At 32.1% G+C, this 19,796-nt stretch overlaps 3 protein-coding genes and 1 pseudogene across 4 annotated transcripts; 1 reads left to right on the top strand and 3 right to left on the bottom strand.

Moving 5' to 3' along the window:
- Nucleotides 1-1,139: 1,139 nt before the first annotated feature.
- Nucleotides 1,140-2,608, top strand: LOC110413858 (actin-depolymerizing factor 10). The gene is made up of 3 exons (XM_021424853.1): nt 1,140-1,446; nt 1,974-2,239; nt 2,343-2,608. Exons 1-3 carry the CDS (start codon nt 1,444-1,446, stop codon nt 2,491-2,493), a joined length of 420 nt encoding a protein of 139 aa, XP_021280528.1. The 5' UTR covers nt 1,140-1,443; the 3' UTR covers nt 2,494-2,608.
- Nucleotides 2,609-2,983: 375 nt separating this feature from the next.
- On the bottom strand, nt 2,984-4,725 carry LOC110413273 (uncharacterized; annotated as a pseudogene).
- A 3,903-nt stretch (nt 4,726-8,628) lies between these two features.
- LOC110414275 (uncharacterized) lies at nt 8,629-10,315 on the bottom strand. Its single transcript, XM_021425369.2, has 5 exons — nt 10,005-10,315; nt 9,698-9,890; nt 9,480-9,544; nt 9,121-9,331; nt 8,629-8,973 (listed from the first exon to the last, which is right to left on the bottom strand). Exons 1-5 carry the CDS (start codon nt 10,313-10,315, stop codon nt 8,629-8,631), a joined length of 1,125 nt encoding a protein of 374 aa, XP_021281044.2.
- A 4,990-nt stretch (nt 10,316-15,305) lies between these two features.
- On the bottom strand, nt 15,306-19,232 carry LOC110413888 (uncharacterized). Of its 2 annotated transcripts, XM_089783071.1 has the most exons (8): nt 19,143-19,232; nt 18,103-18,384; nt 17,240-17,345; nt 16,792-17,176; nt 16,479-16,671; nt 16,277-16,341; nt 15,918-16,128; nt 15,306-15,771 (listed from the first exon to the last, which is right to left on the bottom strand). In XM_089783071.1, the coding sequence occupies exons 2-8, from the start codon at nt 18,271-18,273 to the stop codon at nt 15,415-15,417; spliced, it is 1,488 nt and encodes a 495-aa protein (XP_089639197.1). In that variant the 5' UTR covers nt 18,274-18,384; nt 19,143-19,232; the 3' UTR covers nt 15,306-15,414. The 2 variants fall into 2 exon arrangements, with proteins under 2 accessions (XP_089639197.1, XP_021280575.1); XM_021424900.2 differs by having other exon boundaries at nt 15,307-15,771; nt 16,792-17,345.
- Between the last annotated feature and the right edge of the window lie 564 nt (nt 19,233-19,796).

The raw sequence follows: 19,796 nt of genomic DNA, 5'->3' as shown, positions 1-19,796 counted from the left end.
CATATTTTATAAACTCTAACGAATTCTTCAAATAAAGCTGTTGAAATGTTGTTTTGGGAACCTTTTTGCCTGTTATATATTAGCTCCTTTACTTTTTCCTTCCCCGAATTAGTAAATTATCTCTCCTCAACCTTTTCATCACAGGTATTGTATGCAAAAATTCAAATGGCTTTCATCACAGTTTCAACTCTCAAAGAAAGATGTATTTAATTAGCAAGCAAATGAAGAGTACCATTAATCATGATTTACCCTTTCTGATGATCATCAAAGTCAACTTCATAAAACATACAAAATGTTTATTATTTTAGTTTAGGGTTTAGGCCTACCTAACTTCATTTTAATCTTATCCTATAACTTATACTAGTGATTAATTAAACCAAGTAGAATGTGACAGAAAAGAAACCTCATGACGGTGTCTAAATTAAGTATTCATCCTAGTTAGTTTTTTATTGTGCAAAAAGTCTCTGAAGATCATGAGCCGATTGCATTTGAGAAAACTAATTAAGTACAATTTTGTTGAGGAACAAGAGGTCTGCTTTGTTATTTTAATTTGTTTGTTCTTTCTAAGCATGCATTATATTTGTTTGTTGTTAATCAAGGTGGAACTAATAATAGGAACCACAATATCAAAGTTTTACTGGTCAACAAATTCCACATTATATATAACATTATATTCACCATAATTAATATTTATTGTATGTATAGATATATCATTATACAGATGTTTTTATATTAAATTAATGTGCACGGTTTTTTTTTTCAAAGGAAAAATTCCAAATCTATTACAATGATTTAATGAACTTATCAACATGATTGCTGCTTATTGAAAATTAGTTTAATCACTTTGATGAATTAATAATAAATTAATTCACACGAATAGAAGATTGGTTAATTAGCTAATTTTGTGCTATGTATCATTCAGAATTTAGAATTGGAGACCTAAAAAATTGGGACTTAAGCCGTAATGGAAAATTAAAGTATGTTGCTACTTTTGATAATGTTGCTAAATTAAGGAACCGACATGCGAATTACAAGGAAGATTAAGGTTAACAATACGAAATACCCTAAATTGGGAATATTTAATCCTTAAATTTAACAGTCTGATGATCACATGTCGTGACCCAAAATGGGTAAAAGCACAAGAGTATGGAAATGCACCCACAACGTGGCAACATGGAAGTTTAATGTTGAACGTGATCGGAAAAAACAAGAATTCTAACCCTTATTTTTCCCCTCAAAAATCTCTCCTCCCCTGCCTCTAGCTTTCTCAATTTCTTCCCTCCTCACAAGAAACCTCCCCTTCTTATGCCTAATCATAACCAGATATTCGATTTCTTTTCTTTTCTGATCTTCTCTTTGTTACAGATCCTCTCAGTTGTTACCCTCTTTTTGCCTCTCGTCACCGCTGCAAATTAAAACGTTTGTCCTTCGTTGGAGAACAAAATGGTATGCTACCAAACCTCTCTCTCAATTCATTCTTTATGACTTTTTGTGATCACGATGAAAAGGACAAGAACGATGGAAGTCATTGTATTTTAGTGTTCGTTATGTATGTATGTATGTATGTATGTATGTATGGGGAATTGATTTCAATATTTATAATCACGTGTCTTAATTTTTACAAGAAATTAATATAACGTAATTTAATTATCATGTTTTGATTAGACATTCACATTATTTTGTTCTACATACTTGCAAATAAACTTTGTAACATTTAGCTTTGATTCTTGACTGCTGAAAAACTTGTTCAATTGGACAAGTGATTCAAGTTCATTATCCTTCCAAAGGTAAGAGCATGAAATTTTTTGGGATTGAATATATCCACAGGACCTGCTTCTCAAAGTTTAGTTAGATCAGGAGGAGGAGAAGCTTTACTTTCATTTGTATCTTAATCCAATTTGTAGAATCATAGTTTAATTGAAAAACAGTTACTTTAATTTAGTGTCACATTGTATGTATATATGGTGCTATAGGCAAATTCATCATCTGGAATGGCTGTGAATGATGAGTGCAAGTTGAAGTTCTTGGAACTAAAAGCAAAGAGGAATCATCGGTATATTGTCTTCAAGATTGAGGAGAAGACTCAACAGGTGATTGTAGAGAAGCTGGGGACTCCAGGAGCAACTTATGACGATTTCACCAACTCCTTGCCTGCAAATGAATGCCGCTACGCTGTCTTTGATTATAATTTCACTACGAATGAGAATTGTCAAAAAAGCAAGATTTTCTTCTTTGCATGGTACATGAAAACAAAAAAGAAAAACCCAACACCTTGTTTCTCTTTGTTCAATATTTGAACGATTGTTATAATTAAAACGGTTGCAATGTTGTTTGTGGTATAGGTCACCTGACACATCAAGGGTGAGGAGTAAGATGCTTTATGCAAGCTCCAAGGACAAATTTAAGAGACAGTTGGATGGCATCCAAGTTGAGTTGCAAGCAACAGATCCAAGTGAGATGAGCTTGGACATCGTCAAAGGACGAGCTCTCTAATTTCATATAACTAATTCCATTCAAGGCATTTTCCTTTACAATTTATAGTCTTTATTTGTGAGAGTTATTTGCCTGTTTTTAACTTTCTTTGTACCTCAAGTAATTCCCAGTCTAATTGATAATATATAATGGTAAAAGAATCTCTCAGCTTTTTTAATTTTTGCCTTGATTACATATGAATATCTCCTGAAATTATCGTTATGGAGGATTTTATACTTTATTCTAGATGTTACTATTACCCATAGTACTTTTTTTTAATTTTTATTAAAATAAAGAAACATCATTAATTTTGAAATAATCTGAGACTATTTGAGAATTCGTCTAATATTTAATTAATTCAGACAAAATTATTATATGTTCAATCACGGGCTATGGTAATAATTTGTTTATTTGGTAACAAAGACCATGAAAATGAAACAAAAAGAGATGTTTCTATTACTTCTTATCATTTAGTTACTTCCAATATTCAGTCTGCCACGCCTCCACTTGCCTAGTTGTGCCTAGTTGTTTTCTCCTTTGTGTCGAGAAAACCTTGAAGAGATTGAGGTTCATATGGGGAAGGCAATGCGCATGGAAGTTTGTCACCAGCAGACTTCACCATTGATTGCTCAATGTACTCTTTCCATAAACCTTTCACTTTCTTTGAGTATGCTCTTGTTTCTGAGTAGACCCATTGGGCTTTGGAAGGTATTGTTGGTTTAAAATTCAGAGCTTGGCATATTCGTTCAACAAATGAAACATATAAACATATATCTTTTGCATTGTAAGAAACTCTTCAATTAATTTGCTTCCTGTCTCCCAATCGCCTATGCTAGAGAAAGTGAGGTGTATCTTCTTATGAGATAAAAGGGTTGTGAGTGATATATAAAGAAGCAGACGAGTTTCAAACAAAAAAATTTTTGGGATGCAATCCATTCCAATCCATGTTCCATTTGCTGAGAATATATGCATACATATACCTTGTCAAGGTGATTATTTCCCCATTGAACTGCAAACTTTAGATCTACCTTTGCTTGTGTTGCGGGTGGGCTAGTAATGCTGCATTGCCACCATGTTTCTTGAGAAGAAATTATGGTATCGAGGCTTCATCATCAAGGTCACGCTATTGCATGCTAGTATGTATTTCTCACTTACAAACCATGTCATTCCTACATAAATTTTATATCTTTGTATGGATGGTACCATAGCAAAATTCAAAATCTTTATTAGTATCAACAAAAAAGAGTAATGAGTGTTTTAAATCTGAAATTTATAATAAAGGAAACAAAGAAATAACCTTCAATAAAATGAGATAAGAAAGGCCTCACATATACCTATGGGTGCACTGATCTTCCAATTTAGAATGCTTGAACCTTCTTCATTTTCTTTGGTCCAATTTCGGAATTTTTTTTAAAGAATAAATTATTAATTTTGTCTAGACTTTGTAATTTTCTGTCTTGGGCATTAGCTAATATTCCTATGACTTCAATCAATCCAACTATAGAAGACCATCAAAGACTCCAAGTGGTAAAAGAAATACAATTTTCAATAATTACCTGAGAATAAAGGCGAACATTCCAATTGTATTTATATGAGAGGTTACATTTTAAAAGGTCTTTTCTTTCTAAAGAAACATATGAATTGCCCTTCCAATAGGCATAAGGAACCGTATCTTCCCATTTGGTCTTCTCGCTACCATTCTTTATTGCACTTAGCATTTGCTCCCACAACATTATATTGACCTCAGCCCTGCTAGAGCAAAACAAAGTAAAGAAGACTAGCTGGTTAATTATTGCAATAAAAATTTGGTAGTTGTCTTTTTCTTTTTTTTTTCCCAATACTAATGTGTTATGGTAATATGTACAAGAATTTACCATCTCAAAAGATCTAGTCAGGAAACACAATGTCGAGTGCATCCTCTTCTCCACGATAATGAAACAGCGGTGGTAGTGATGTAGCGTTAGGTCTTTGGTAGTCCCCTATCCTGACCATTGTCTTGTCTTCAATAAAAAACAAAAGGTCCAAGTCTGGTAGCTTTTTAGGGCAAAACCTTAGAAGCTGCAAAATGACCCAAAGTGTAAACAAATCCCTAGTTTCATAAGGCTGACCAAACTTCTCCATATAGACCTTGCCTTTAACAATCACTCGTCTAAGCTCTGCACTCGATTTTCCTCTTTCAATCATCTCTTTTGTAATTCCTGAACTTTTTTAGTGATGTAAATCATGGTGGATCTACCAGAAATAGTTCGAACAAGTTTAAGTTGACAATTCATCAAACTCAAATATTGACTGGTAATTATCAGGACATTTTTGTCGCAATTCTGAATTAGAGTAGTAAAGAGGACATTCAATTCTTGGCTGGTACTTTGCAGTACTGCTTCATGACCAAAGATTGATCTCACGAAATACCTTGTCCAGTACCATAGTTTGAAAAAATAAGTAGACAAAGAAAAAAAAAGTTAAGCTATTGCATTAATCTTCTAGTAACAAAACTTGATATATGGGAATCTAATGCCTTTGATGTACATACTCCAATACCAACTGCATTCATCTAGGGTTTATAGTCAAAGCAATATGTTAAAAGTATCTCATGGACTAGGAATTGAGTCAATCTCTAAATGCATTATATGCAGAATATGTAAGAGCATCCATGTTTTCCTCTCTTGTTTGCCAGATATACTAGTGGTTGCCTTTGTAAATTTGATGAAAGAAATTTGTTCACCTAAGGTGCATTTAATTCACATGCTAATGAAAAAAGATTCATTTCAAAGTGACAATTAAGAGATGTAAATAGTACATTTTTAACTTATAATTTCTAAAAATACTTGACTTATCATATCTAAATATCGGTAGTATTGTTATTAGTTGCATTTGAATAACGATATTAGTTACATCTGATTATTTGGTTTAATAATAAATATCTGTATTTTTCATTTTTATAATTAGATTTTATAAATTTTAAATATAGTTTATTTTATAATACCTAAATATTGATATTAGTTCCATTGGATCATTTAGTTTAATGTTATGTTCTATTTTATTCACTTTTAAAAATAATCTTGAATCTCACCTTTCTCAAATTTTACCAAATGAAAAAATACTGGCATTAGCAGATGGATACAAAAGGTAAAAAATGGTAGATGAAGCAGAGTTCAGGAGAAACTTACCATACACATCCAATTAAACAATGCAGCAGCAATGATGAGGAAAATGTAGAATATCGAAGGAGTTGAAGAACCCTGTCTGTTGACCCGTCTAATACCAACCTTGGAAAAGCAACCACAAAATTGATTAGTATGACAGCCATGAAAAAATCTAACACCTTTATGCAGTAGATAAACTTAGATATAAATAATTAAGTAAAAAAATATTTATATATATGTTTTAATATTATAAATCTTTTATATTTGAATATTAACTTATTAATAAGTATATTTATGATCTACTTAAAGATTTATATTTTTCAAATATTTTTTTTAATTTTGTCATTCAACATCTTAATTTTTTTCAATTTAATATTTATATTATACATTTTTATTTAATTTAATCCCTATGACATGACATAATTTTTTTAAAAAAATTATCTATCACGTGATAATGACATGTCAGCATGTAAGTGCCGCGTCAACATTACCAAGTCATTGTATTAATGCCATGAGACACCGCTATATCATCTTGTTGATGCCATGTGGCACTATCACATCATCATGTCAGTGCCACGTCACTAAAGTGTGCCACATTAGCATCATGTTAGTGCTGACGTCATCCTTTTTAACTGTAAAATTAGATGTTATTAGAGAGAGAGACTAAATCAAAGAATAATTTTGATTTTGAATATAGAGATTAAATTGAACAAAATGTATCAGTATAGGGACTTTGTAAGTATTTTGACCAATAATCTATACAAGGTAAGATGCAAGAAAAGCATTTCCAGTTGCACACTCATATACCATAAATAAGCTATCAACATTTAAGAAGATAATATTAACTTAAATTAAATTTGGAATTACTTGTATAGTGTAGTCTAGTGAGACATTTTTAGTTCTTGATAATTGCATATTTTGCCTAAGTTATTCATTTTAATTTATTGTTTGGTACTATTCTATTGTTTGGTGGATTAAAGTACTAAGAATAATCAAATTCAAAAAATCTAGTTAAGGAAATGAACAAGGATGAAGGGTGGCAACTTTTTATTGGGGTTCCATACCTAAAAACACTAATAATTTTAACTAAGACTGATCATGGAATTAAATGTTTATGCAAAATTCATTTATTTTAACAACTAAACTAAGTTATGTTGTTCAAAGGAGTTTGGAAACATTTATCATTAAATACTTTTCGAGACATTTATCATGCATGCGTTATTAATTTTTACATGAAACATGACGCAATTTAATTATCACCGCTAAAAAAACTTTGTAACATTTAGCTTTGATTCTTAAATTTGCACCGCTAAAAAAACTTTGTTACAATTAAATCAACTGCAATGTTGTTTGTGATATAGGTTATGCAAGGTCCAAGGACAAGTTCAAGAGACAGTTGGATGGCATTTAAGTTGATTGTTGCAAGCAACAGGTCCAAGTGAGATGAGCTTGGACATCGTCAAAGGAGGCATTTTCCTTTACAATCTGTGGTTTTTATTTATGAGAACTATTCCTCTGTTTTTAGCTTTATTTGAATGTAATTCTTAGTTTAACTGATAATATATAATGGTAGGAGAATCCCCCTTCTTTTTTCAGTTTTTGCCATGCTTACATGTGTATATCTCCTAAATTATTACTATGGAGGATTTTATATTACTCATATTATCTTTTTATTTTTGTTGAAACAAGGGTACATCAATAATTTTGAAAATAATCTGAGACTGCATGGAAATCCATCTTCTATTTAATTAAGGGAAATTTTAAGAAATAACCATAAAAAATAAAATATTTTCAAAAATAACCTTCTTTATAGTTTTAACTATTTTTAGTTGAGTTGGATAAAATTACCCCTAATGAAACCTCTTTATATCACATGCACATGATGTTACACGTCATGTACAAAAATATATTACATGCTATGTATTAAATCTCTTTCTATCAAGTGCACAAGATGTTACATGTCGTGCACATAATGTTACACGCCATGCACATGATGTTATACGTCATGTTGAAAAAAATATTATTGGTACAGGTCATGTACAAAAACATATCACACGTTATGATTAAAAAAGGTTGTTATATGCTATATTGAAAAAAAATTATATTGTTACACATCATGTATAAAACAGGTTACATGCCATGGTTAAAAAAAGGTTATTACGTGCCATATTGAAAAAAAATATTATTGTTACACACCATGTTTAAAAAATTTTGTTATACTTTAATATTTAAAATGTTATTGTTGCTTATAAACCCAAACTTCAAATCATTTCAACTCTCTTCATTTCTTGTTGTTTTACTTTTACGATTTGGCATCGATTAAAATATTTCTAACATGTTTTCAAAAATCAAAACACAATTTTTCTTATCTAAAACATCTATTTCAACAAAAAATAAAAAAAAATTCCATTGAAACTCTAAGTTTATAAATTTCAAAATTTTGAGTTTATTGATGTCTAGACCCCACATTGCTTCAATTAAAAGCTATTTGAAACATCTGTGATTATTTTTATCATTTTAATTTCGTCCAAAACATCTACAAATCAAAATTTTCAATTGCCACCCACCCCAAGCACATCAAAACCATCTCTTGGCATTTTGAAAGCACGAGAGAGAAAAATTAGAAGCACAACAGACGGATGTTGAAAAGAGAAATCGATAAAATTAGAAAGAGCTTAAAGGTAAGAGAGAGAAATCGAAAGTAGAGACAAAAATGGGGAGACATTGTGATGAGTTGTTTAATTTATTTGATATGGTTTCAAGGATATTTTTGTTAAATCATGGCTAAGTATCGCTAAAAATAGTTAATTTAATTTTGATGGCTATTTTTGAAATCAAGTTATGAAAATGGCCATTTTTCATAATTTCCTCTTTAATTAATTCGGACAAAATTTCCAAATGATATGCTCAATCATATATAAGCTATGGTAATAATTTTTTTTATTTGGTAACAATGACCATGAAAATGAAACAAAAAAAGAGGTCTCTATTGCTTTTTATCATCCAGTTTCTTTCAATATTCAGTCTGCCACACCTCCACTTGCCTAGTTATTTTCTCCTTTGTGTCGAGAAAAGCTTGAACAACTTGAGGTTCATATGGGGGAGGCAATGCACATGGAATTTTATCACTTGGGGACTTCACCATCGACTGCTCCATGTACTCCTTCCATGGACCTTTCAATTTCTTTGAGCTTGCTATGGTTTCCCAACAGACCCTTTGGGCTTTTGAAGGTATTGTCGGTTTAAATTTCAAGAGCTTAGCATATTCGCTCAACAAATGAAACATATAATCATATATGTTTCGCATTGTCAGAAACTCTTCAATTAGTCTGCTTCCTGCCTTCCCAATAGCCTGTGCCTGAGAAAGTGAAGCATATCTTCTTATGAGATAAAAGGGCTGTGAATGATATATAATAAAGCAGACAAGTTTCAAACGAAAAAAGTTTTGGGATGCAATCCATTCCAATCCATGTTCCATTTATTGAGAATATATGTACATATATACCTTGTCAGGGTGATTATTGCCCCATTCAACTGCAAACTTTAGATCTCTGCATTTGTTTGTGTTGCGGATGGGCCAGTAATGCTGCATTGGCACCATGTTTCTCGAGAAGAAATCATAGTATCGAGGCTTTATCATCAAGGTCATGCTATCGCATGCTAGTATGTATTTCTCACTTACAGACCATGTTACTCCTTCTACATAAATTTTATATCTATGTGCAGATTGTACCATAACAAAATTAAAATCTTATTAGTATTAAAGAAAAAGAGTGATGAGTGTTTTAAAACTGAAAATTTATAATACAGGAGACAAAGAAATAACCTCTGATAAGAATAAGAAACAAAAGGTTTTACATATACCTGTGGGTGCATTGATCTTCCAATTTGGAATGTTTGAACCCTTCTTCATTTTCTTTGCTCCAATTCTGAAATTTTTTTAAAGAAGAAATTGTTAGTTATGTTTGGATTTTGTAATTTTCTAGCTTGGGCATTAGCTAATTTTTTCATGACTTTAATCAATCTATAGAAGCCTGCAAAGACTCAAAATGGCAAAAAAAAACAAAATTTTAAGTAATTACTTGTTTATAAAGACGAACATTCCAGTCGTATTTATCTGAGAGATTGCATTTCCGAAGGTCTTTCCTTTCTAAAGAAACATATGGATTGCCCTTCCAATAAGCATAAGGTACCCTATTTTCCCACTTGATCCTCTTGTTGCCATTCTTTATTGCACTTAGCATTTGCTCCCATGGCATTACATTAACCTCAGGCCTGCCAAAGCAAAACAAAGTAGAGAAGACTAGTTGGTTAATTATGTTGCAACAAAAATTTGGTAGTTTTTTTTTCCTATACTAATGTGTTATGGTAATATGTACAAGAATTTACCATCCCCAGAAAGTCCAATCAGGGAACACAATGTCGAGTGCATCCTCCTCTCCGCAGTAATGGAACAATGGTGGTGGTGATGCAGAATTAGGTTCTTGGTAGTCTATTTTCTTGATCATTGTCTTGTCTCCAGTAAAGAACAAAAGGTCTAAATCTGGTAGCATTCCAGGGTAGAACTTTAATAGTTGCAAAATACCCCATAATGTAAACAAATCTCTAGTTTGATAGGGCTTGCCAAACTTCTCCAAAAAGACCTCACCATTGACAATGACTAATCTGAGCTCCGCACTCGATTTTCCTGTTTCAATCATGTTTTTAGTAATTCCAGAATTCTTCCACTGTTGTAAATCATTGTGGATCCATCGGAAGTAGTCAGGACATGTTTTGGTTGACAATTCATCAGGTTTAAATACCGATGAATTATTGTTAGGACAATTCTGTCGCAATCCTAAATAAGAGCAGTTTAAAAGATTTTCAATTCTTGTCAGGTGTTTTGTGGTACTACTTTGTGGGGAAGAAATCATCTGGGGAAGTGGATTGCGCTGTATAATAGGCTGAGAAAAAAAGTAGACAAAAAAATGTTAAGTTGTTGCAATAAAGAATGTTAGTAACAGAACTTTATATATGGAAATCTAATACCTTAGATGTATATACTCTAGTACCAATTTCATTCTTCTTGGATTTATTGTTTAAACATCAAGTTAATAGTGTCGACATGGACTAGTAATTGAGTCAATCTCTGGATGCGTTATATGAAGAATGTTTAAGGGCATCCATGTTTTCCCCTTCTTATTTACCTAACATACCAGCAGTGGCCCTTGCAAATTTGATGAGAAAAAAAATCTATGCACCTAAGGTGCATTCAATTCACATGCTAATGAAGAGGATTCATATCAAAGTGAAAATTAAGAGATCTAAATTGTGTTTTTGTAATCTAAAAATATCTTAATAATATCTAAATACCGGTATTACCGGTATTAGTTGCATCTAAACAACTAAATTAGTTAATGATTATAAAAAATAACAGTATTAGTTATATCTAATCATTTGTTTTAATAATAAATATGAGCGTTTTTCATTTATTCACTTTTCTATACAGTTACGAACCTCATCTTTCCCAAGTTTTACCAAAATACTAGCATGAGTTGATGGATATAGTGGGAAGATAATGGTAAAGGAAGCAGAATTCAGGAGAAACTTACCACATACATCAAATGAACTAGGGCAGCAGCAAAAAGGAAGAAAAAGAAGAATATGCAAGTAGTTGTGAAAACCAGTCTCTTGACTTGTCCAAGACCAACCTTGGAAAAGCAACCACAGAATTGATCACCATGACACCAAAAGCCATTAACATTGTTTGCCATGGTAATATGTAGATGACAAAATCAAGGGCAAAACCTTCAAAGATTTGAGATTACTCTTAGTAGTGCTAAGATTCACAGCTTTAATTCAAAAGCCAATATATAGGTGACAAAACATATATCGAAAAAACATGGGGAAAAATATGGAAATCAAACCATGTATGGTATGTGAGCTTTCCTTTAACCAATTGCCTTCTATGTTTAATTTAAATCTTAAATCTATATAAGGTAAGATGCAAGAAATGCATTTGCAGTTACATTTATATGCCATAAATGTGCTGTCAAAATTTAGGAAGATGAGATATTAGCTAAACTATATTTAGAATTACATACACAAGCTCATCTGGAGGGAGATTTTTTAAGTTTTTGGCTTGGATACTTTTCCTAAATTATTCATTTCAATTTATTATTTGGTATATTCTATTGATCTATTGGTGGATTAAAGAACTAAGACTAATCGAATTCAAAGAATCTAGTTAAAGTAATGTACAAGGATGAAGACTAGCAATTTTTTATTGGGTTTGAGATAAACAATTCAGTCCCATCTCCACAAACATTAATAGTTTTAACTAAAACAAATCATGAAATTAATAGTTTCTGTAATATAATATATTTTAACAGCTAACTAATTAATACACACTTGAACTTTAAAAAAAAACGACTAAGTTATGTTGTTCAAAGGATACCTTCCATGCTAATGAATGCCGCTATGCTATCTTTGATTATAATTTCAGTACAAATTAAAATTCTCGGAAAAGCAAGATTTTCTTATTTGCATGGTATATGAAAAAAAACCAACAAATTGTTTCTCTTTGTTCTTTTTTGGAGGGATTGTGTGTCAATGGAACCTTTCAAGATGAAACTTGGGCTTAAACATGGTGTCAATTGTTTCTGTTTCTTTTTAATATTGTGACGAAGGCTTTTAGTTAAATGATGGATAAAGGGGAGGCTATGATATTATGTCAAGGATTCCCGTTGGCACCAACAGACTAGGGATCAATCATTTATTGTTCACCAATCATACCATGATTTCTGCGAACAGGAGTTGGAAAGCCTCCTAAATATTAAATAGATTCTAAGGTGCTTTCAAGCTATCTCGAGATTTACGATCAATTTCCATAAAAGTAGTTTAATGGGTGTAGGGGTTCATGAGTTGTTAGGTAGGGAAGAAGCCGAGAACATTGATTGCAAAATGTGTGAAATCCTTATGGTGCACTTGGGACTCCCACTAGTAACTAAAATTTGATGCAAATGTGAAAACCAATCGTTGAAATTTTTGAGACTCAGTTGATGGGATGGAAAGCCAAGGTCCTATATATTAGCTAGAAGGTTACACTTTTATAGTTAATCCTTGCTAGCCTACCTATATTTTTCATATCCATCTTTCCAATGCTAAAGGAATGATAGGGGAGCTAAAGAAAATTGAAAAGAGATTTTTATGGAGTAAAAATGGAAAAAAGACATCAAATTCATTACATAAAATGGGCTAAAGTGTGCATCTATAAGGAAAATGGAGGATTAAGTATCATTAATTTAAAGTTAAAAAATAAAGCTTTATTAAACCGGTGGCTTTTGGGGTAAAAGAGTGAAAGGGATAATTTGTGGAGAAAGGCCATAGTTGAAAAAGTAAGAGAGAACCCCACCAATTTTTTACTAGAGGCAAATACAAACAGAAGGTATTTTATAATGTAGAAAAATATCCTAAAACCCTTTCCCTTACTAACTCTTTTTCATGCAAGTGAGTCCCAACATGTAGATGGTTATGGAATTCTTTTCTCATTTTATAAGTGGGTGGAAAGGGATACCCTCAAGCAGATTTTCCCCAAAATATTCACCTTTGCAAGCAACAAAAAAAAAAGGTACATTAAGGAGTATGGTAGATGGGAGGGTGAGGTTTAGGTTAAGGTTTGGAGTTGAGGAGACAACCATTCAAATGGGAAAAAGGCCAATGGAACCAACTAAAAGCCATAATCAAAAAGTACCATTTGAGTAGAAAATTACGAGATACTCTTGCTTGGAAAGGCTAGACATCAGGGAAGTATATTGTAAAGTTTTTTTGTAAGTAAGGGCTTATTAATGATGGTATGAATGAAAGTGTTTGGAAAAAAATTGGATTAACCTTGTGCCTTATTGAATTGAGGTCTTTTGCTAGCAAATATTTCATGAAATTATGGCTGCAAAACATGAATAAGCTCAAAGTGGATTAATCAACAACAAATTAATAGTTTGAGCTTTATGTCACAAGGAGTAGAAGACAACAAGACACTTATTTCTTCATTGGGTTGAAGTGTGGAAGGTCTGAATGAAGTAAAGTGGAGAATGGGGAGCATGTTGGCTGATTTCAAATAACTTGATAAATCTTCTCTACTTATGGAATGCATCAACTCTAAAATAAAAGAAAGACAGATTTAGAGAATGGCCTTTTATGCCATTTCATGGTTAGTGTGGCTACATAGGAATGAAGTGGTTTTTAAAGGTTTAGTGAGTGATGCAAACTAGGTTTTTGGGCTTAGCAAGTTAAGGGTTGTCACATGGACCTAAGCAAAATAGTCTCACGAGTACAATGTGGTACTTGACACATACTGAAGTCCTTCATTTTGTGTAAAACTAATAAAAATTCAAAAGAGCAGAAAAATGAAAGGATAGATCAAACTAGCATAGGGAGAGATGAAATTCAATATTGATGGAGCAACCAAAGGCTACCCTAGAAAGGCCAAAATTAAGGGGTAATGAGGGATGAGAATGGCCATACCAAAATCATGTATTCGGAATCAATTGGGATAAGAGACTCAAGTATGGTGGACAGGGATAGGTGGTTGTATATTTTTAGGGGTACAATTTTTAAAATATTTTATATTATATTTTTTTTTTCTCTTAATGGCCCCCTTAAAATAATTTTTTTATTAATATAAATAAAGAATAAAAATTCGATCCCACAAGCTCCACTCAACTTTGCCCTTTTTAACTTTTAAGTTTCTTTACACCTCTTTCTCTCTCTTTCTTTATCTCTTCTTTTCTCTTTTGTCCTTTAATTTTTACTTTACCCTCTTTTCTGTAACTCACCAATGAAATACACTTCATGCTTCATGAGAGAGTTATGAGCATATTAGCTTGGACAATAAAGGATAAAGACCACTCACTACCATTGTGTGAAATTAAGAGAAAATAAAGTTTTTTTTTGTCTTTTTCTTTCTATTTATATTATTATTTATATTTTTTTTCACTTCTATTCTATTTACTCATATGTTCTAAGTTCCTATGATTTTTTTTTCAAATTTCTACGAACCATCAACCATGTTCTTCTTTTTTCTTTTTCGTCATATGGGTTCTATCTTTTACTCCCAAGGGTGAACGATTCCCTTTGTTTTTAATACATAGTGAAATTTCAAAAAAAGTCTATTGCAATGTTGTTTGTGGTATAGGTCACTTGACACACCAAGGGTAAAGAGTCAGATGCTTTATGCAAGCTCTAAGGACAAATTCAAGAGACAGTTGGATGGGATTCAAGTTGAGTTGCAACTTGCAAGCAACAAATCCAAGTAAGATAAGCTTGGACATTGTCACATTAATAAGGGCAAGCTCTTTAATTCCATACATGATATGACTACTTTCATTCAAAGCATTTTACTTTACAATCTATTGTCTTTGCTGTGAAAGCTATTCCCTTATTTTTAACTTTATTTGTATCTTAAGTAATCCCTAGCCTTACTGAAAATATATAATGGTAGGAGAACTTCCCCCCACCCCCTTGTTTTATTATTTTTTGTTATGATTACATTTATCTCCTAAATTATTATTACAGAAGATTTTGTATTTTATTCTAAAAGTTAATATTACTCAGATTATCTTTTTTTTTTTTGTAAAAACAAGGAAATATCATTACTTTTGAAAATAATCTGTGACTGTCTAGGAATTCGTCTAGTATTTAATTAATTTGGACAAAATTTCCATATGATATTTTCAATCATACGCTATAGTAACAAGTTTTTCATTTGGTAACAATAACCGTGAATGAAGCAAAAAGAGAGATCTATATTGCTTCTTATCATTTAGTTTCTTCCAATATTCCAATATTCAGCCTGCCATGCCTCCACTTGCCTAATTGTTTTCTCTTTTTTGTTGAGGAAAGCTTGAAGAGCTTGAGGTTCATATGGGGGAGGCAACGCACATGGAAGTTTATCGCTAGGGGACTTCACCATGGATTGCTCCATGTACTCTTTCCATAAACCTTCCCTCGAGCACGCTATGGTTTTCGAGCAGACCCTTTTGGCTTTTAAAGGTATTGTTGGTTTAAATTTCAAGAGCTTGGCATATTCGTTCAACAAATGAAACATATAATCATATATATTTCGCATTGTCAGAAACTCTTCAATTAATTTGCTTCCTGCTTTCCCAATAGCTTGTGCCTACGAGAGTGAAGCGTATCTTCTTGTGAGATAAAAGAGCTATGAATGATATAAAAAAGCAAACAACTTTCTAGCAAAAAAATATTCGAAATGCAAATCCATTCCCATCCATGTTCCATTTGTTGAGAATATATGTATATATATACCTTGTCAATGTGATTATTGCCCCATTCAACTGCAAACTTAAGATCTTTGCATTTGCTTGTGCTGCGAATGGGCCAGTAATGCTGCATTGGCACCAAGTTTCTTGAAAAGAAATCATAGTATCGAGGCTTTATCATCAAGGTCATACTATCACATGCTAGTATGTATTTCTCACTTACAGACCATGTTGCTCCTTCTACATAAATTTTATATCTATGTGCAAATTGTACCATAACAAAATTAAAATCTAATTAGTATCAAAGAAAAAGAGTGATGAGTATTTTAGAACTAAAAATTTATAATACAAGAGACAAGAAAACAACCTTTAATAAGAATGAGAAACAAAAGGTTTTAGATATACCTATGGGTGCATTGATCTTCCAATTTGGAATGTTTGAACCCTTCTTCATTTGCTTTAGCCCAATTCTTAAAAAAAAAAATTAAAGAATAAATTGTTAATTAATTATGCCTAGATTTTGTAATTTTCTCATGACTTCAATCAATTTATAAAAGCCCATCAAAGACTTAAAGTGCTAAAAAGATACACAATTTTAAGTAATTACTTGAATATAAAGATGAGTATTCCAGTCATATTTATCTGAGAGATTGCATTTTAAAAGGTCTTTCCTCTGTTTAGAAACATTTGGGTTACCCTTCCAATAGGCATTAGGTACCCTATCTTCCCACTTGGTCCTCTTGCTGCCATTTTTTATTGCACTTAGCATCTGCTCCCATGGCATTATACTAACCTCAGCCCTGTCAGAGCAAAACAAAGTAAAGAAGACTAGTTGGTTAATTACAATTAAAATTTGGTAGTTTTTCTTTCCTTTTTTTTTTCATGACCAATTTGTTGTGGTAATATGTACTAAAATTTACCATCCCCAGAAGGTCCAGTCAGGGAACACAATGTCGAGTGCTTTCTCCTCTCCACAATAATGAAACAGAGGCGGTGGTGATCTAGCATTAGGTCCTTGATAGTCTTTTTTCTTGATCTTCGTCGAGTCTCCAGTATAGAACAAAAGGTCTAAATCTGGTAGCTTTCCAGGATAAAACCTTAGAAGCTGCAAAATGCCCCATATTGTAAATAAATCTCTGGTTTGGAAAGGGTGGCCGGACTTCTCCATATAGAGCTCCCCCTTGACAATCACTAGTCTAAGCTCTGCACTCGATTTCCCTCTTTCAATCATGTCTTTTGTAATTCCTGAATTCTTCCAGGTCTGTAAATCATGGTGGATCCACCGAAAGTAGTCTAGACAAGTTTCTGTTGACAATTTATTAGGCTTAAATACCAAAGGATAATTGTTTGGGCATTTTTGTTGCAAACCTGAATCAGAGCAGTTTAGAGGATATTCAGTTCTTGAATGGTGTTTTTTAATACTACTTCGTGAGGAAAAAATCATCTGGGGAAATAGGTTGCCCTGTTTAATAGGCTGAGAAAAAGATAGACAAAACAATAGTTAAGTTGTTGCTTTAATCTTCTAGTAACTGAACTTGATATATAGAAATCTAATGCCTTTATTGTATATACTTCAATTGTAATTTCATTCTTTTAGGGTTTATTGTCTAAACAATATGCAAATAGTGCCGGCATGGATTATCAATTGAGGTAGTATCTGCATGCATTATATGAAGAATGTCTAGAGGCATCCATGTTTTCCCCTTTTTGTTTGCCAAACACAATAGCAGCTGCCCTTTCAAATTTGATGAAAAAAAAATCTGAGCACCTAAGGTGCCAAGTTGATGAAGATGATTCATTTCAGAGTGAGAAATAGGGGATGTAAATAGTGTTTTTATTCTTAATATCCAATTTATTTATCACGTTTTGAACTTATAATTTTAAAAATACTTTATTTTATCATATCTAAATGCCAATATCACCAATATTAGTTGCATCTAAGCATTTATTTTAATAATAAATACATGTATATTCTATTTTTAGAGTAAAATTTGTATTTTACTTTATAAATTTTAAGAGTAGTTGATTTTATAATACCGAAATACAAGCATCAGTTACATCTGTTCATTTAATTCAATTATAAGTAAGTGTACTATTCACTCTTAGATATAGTTTTTGGGAGCTCACCTTTCCCAAATTTTACTTATTAAAAAGAATACTAGCATTAGTTGATGGAAAGAGAAGGAAAAGAATGGTAGAGAGTAAGCAGAATTCAGGAGAAACTTAATTACCAAATGTATCCAAGGAACCAAGGCAGCAGTGAGGAGGAGGAAGAAGAAGAATATGCAAGCAGTTGTGGAAACCAGTCTCTTGACCTGTCCAAAACCAATCTTGGAAAAGCAACCACAGACTTGATCGCCATGACGCCAAAAGCCTTGAAAAAATTTAACATCGTTGCCCATGGGAAATGCGCAGTAGACAAGCTCAAAAGGCACAACCTTCAAAGATTTGAGAATACTCCCTGGTAGTGCTAAGATTCAAAGCCTTGATTCAAAAGCCAATGTTTGGGTGGCCTAATATTTATAGAAAAAACATGTTGCAAAATAAAGAATGTAGGACACAGATTTGAAGATAATATGGATGTAATTAAAACCATGAAATATTGTATTTGAGGGCTTTCCCCAAACCAATTGCCTCCTATGTTTAATCTGAATGAATAGCCTATACAAGGTAAGATGCAAGAAATGCATGCGTTTGCAGTTGCAGACTCAAATACCATAAATTTGCTGTCCAAAAGATAACATATTAACTAAATTAAATTTGGAATTACGTGTACTGTTTAAATTTTGGAGATATTTTAACTGTTTGACTTGGATACTTTGCCTAAATTAGTCATTTTAATATATTGCTTGGTACTATTCTATTGATCTATTGGTGAATTGAAGTACTAAGACTAATCAAATCGAAAGAATCTAGTTAAAGAAACGAACAAGGAAGAAGAGTGGCAATTTTTTATTGGGGTCCATAGCAAAAAACAATAATAACTTTAACTAAAACAGATCATGGAATTAAATGTTTCTGCAAAATTCATATATTTTAACAGCTAAATTATCAAACTATATCTTTTTGAAGTATAACATCAAATACTTAATCTTTCAAGAGATTGTAAAACCAGTTTATCATGATATATGATAATAAACATATTACATGACTCATTTAAATATAAAAGAAATAAACGTGTGATCTTGTTATGTAATAATAATAATAATAATATTATTATTATTAAAATATTAAAATAAAATAAATCATGGAAACACACAAAGGAGCATACCCTTATTTTAGGCAGGAGTTGCGGTGCTGCTTCCCTGCAGATGGAACAAAGCTGGTAGCCCGATGGAAATGGCGAAACCAATGTGGAAAGTGTTTTGATTTGTGGGAAGGAAAGTTTTTGAAGCTAATTTGTGTTGAGTCGGACAACACGTGCATTACGCAGCAGGAAAAATGTGAGCTTCTTATCTTTTAGGTAATTTAAAACAAATTAATAATGTGATTAAATAGGTAAGTGATATCGACTCAAACCAATCAGTTTTGTTGAATAAAAGAATGAATATGATCACTTACTTGACATAGTCAAGACAAAGATTGATTCGACAGAGATTTTATGACACTGAAAAAGTCATTGGATTTAATCCTGTTCTCGGATTACTAGAATAAACCTGTTTGGCCAAGCTACTACCATTAGTCAATTTTAGGTTGGCCAGGCAGCATATGAATTTTCTTATTTCTTATAATTGGAAATTTTGGATTATCGTTTAGGGTCACTAAATTATTTCAAGAGTTCAGAACAAGAAAAAAAAAAAACTTAATACTTTAATCTAATTCGTTATTGCTCATTTACCATTAATTTTTTGAAGTTTTGCTTCGGGGGGCTTCTATTCTCTGCAAAGAGTGAAAAACAAAAATAATTTGATCGATATAGAATATG

This window comes from Theobroma umbraticum, unplaced genomic scaffold, assembly GCF_002168275.2.
Source record: "Theobroma umbraticum cultivar Fairchild unplaced genomic scaffold, ASM216827v3 scaffold_4.1, whole genome shotgun sequence".
Classification (NCBI taxonomy): domain Eukaryota; kingdom Viridiplantae; phylum Streptophyta; class Magnoliopsida; order Malvales; family Malvaceae; genus Theobroma; species Theobroma umbraticum.
Note: the sequence above shows the minus strand (reverse complement) of the source record. Positions and strands in the feature narration are given on the sequence as shown.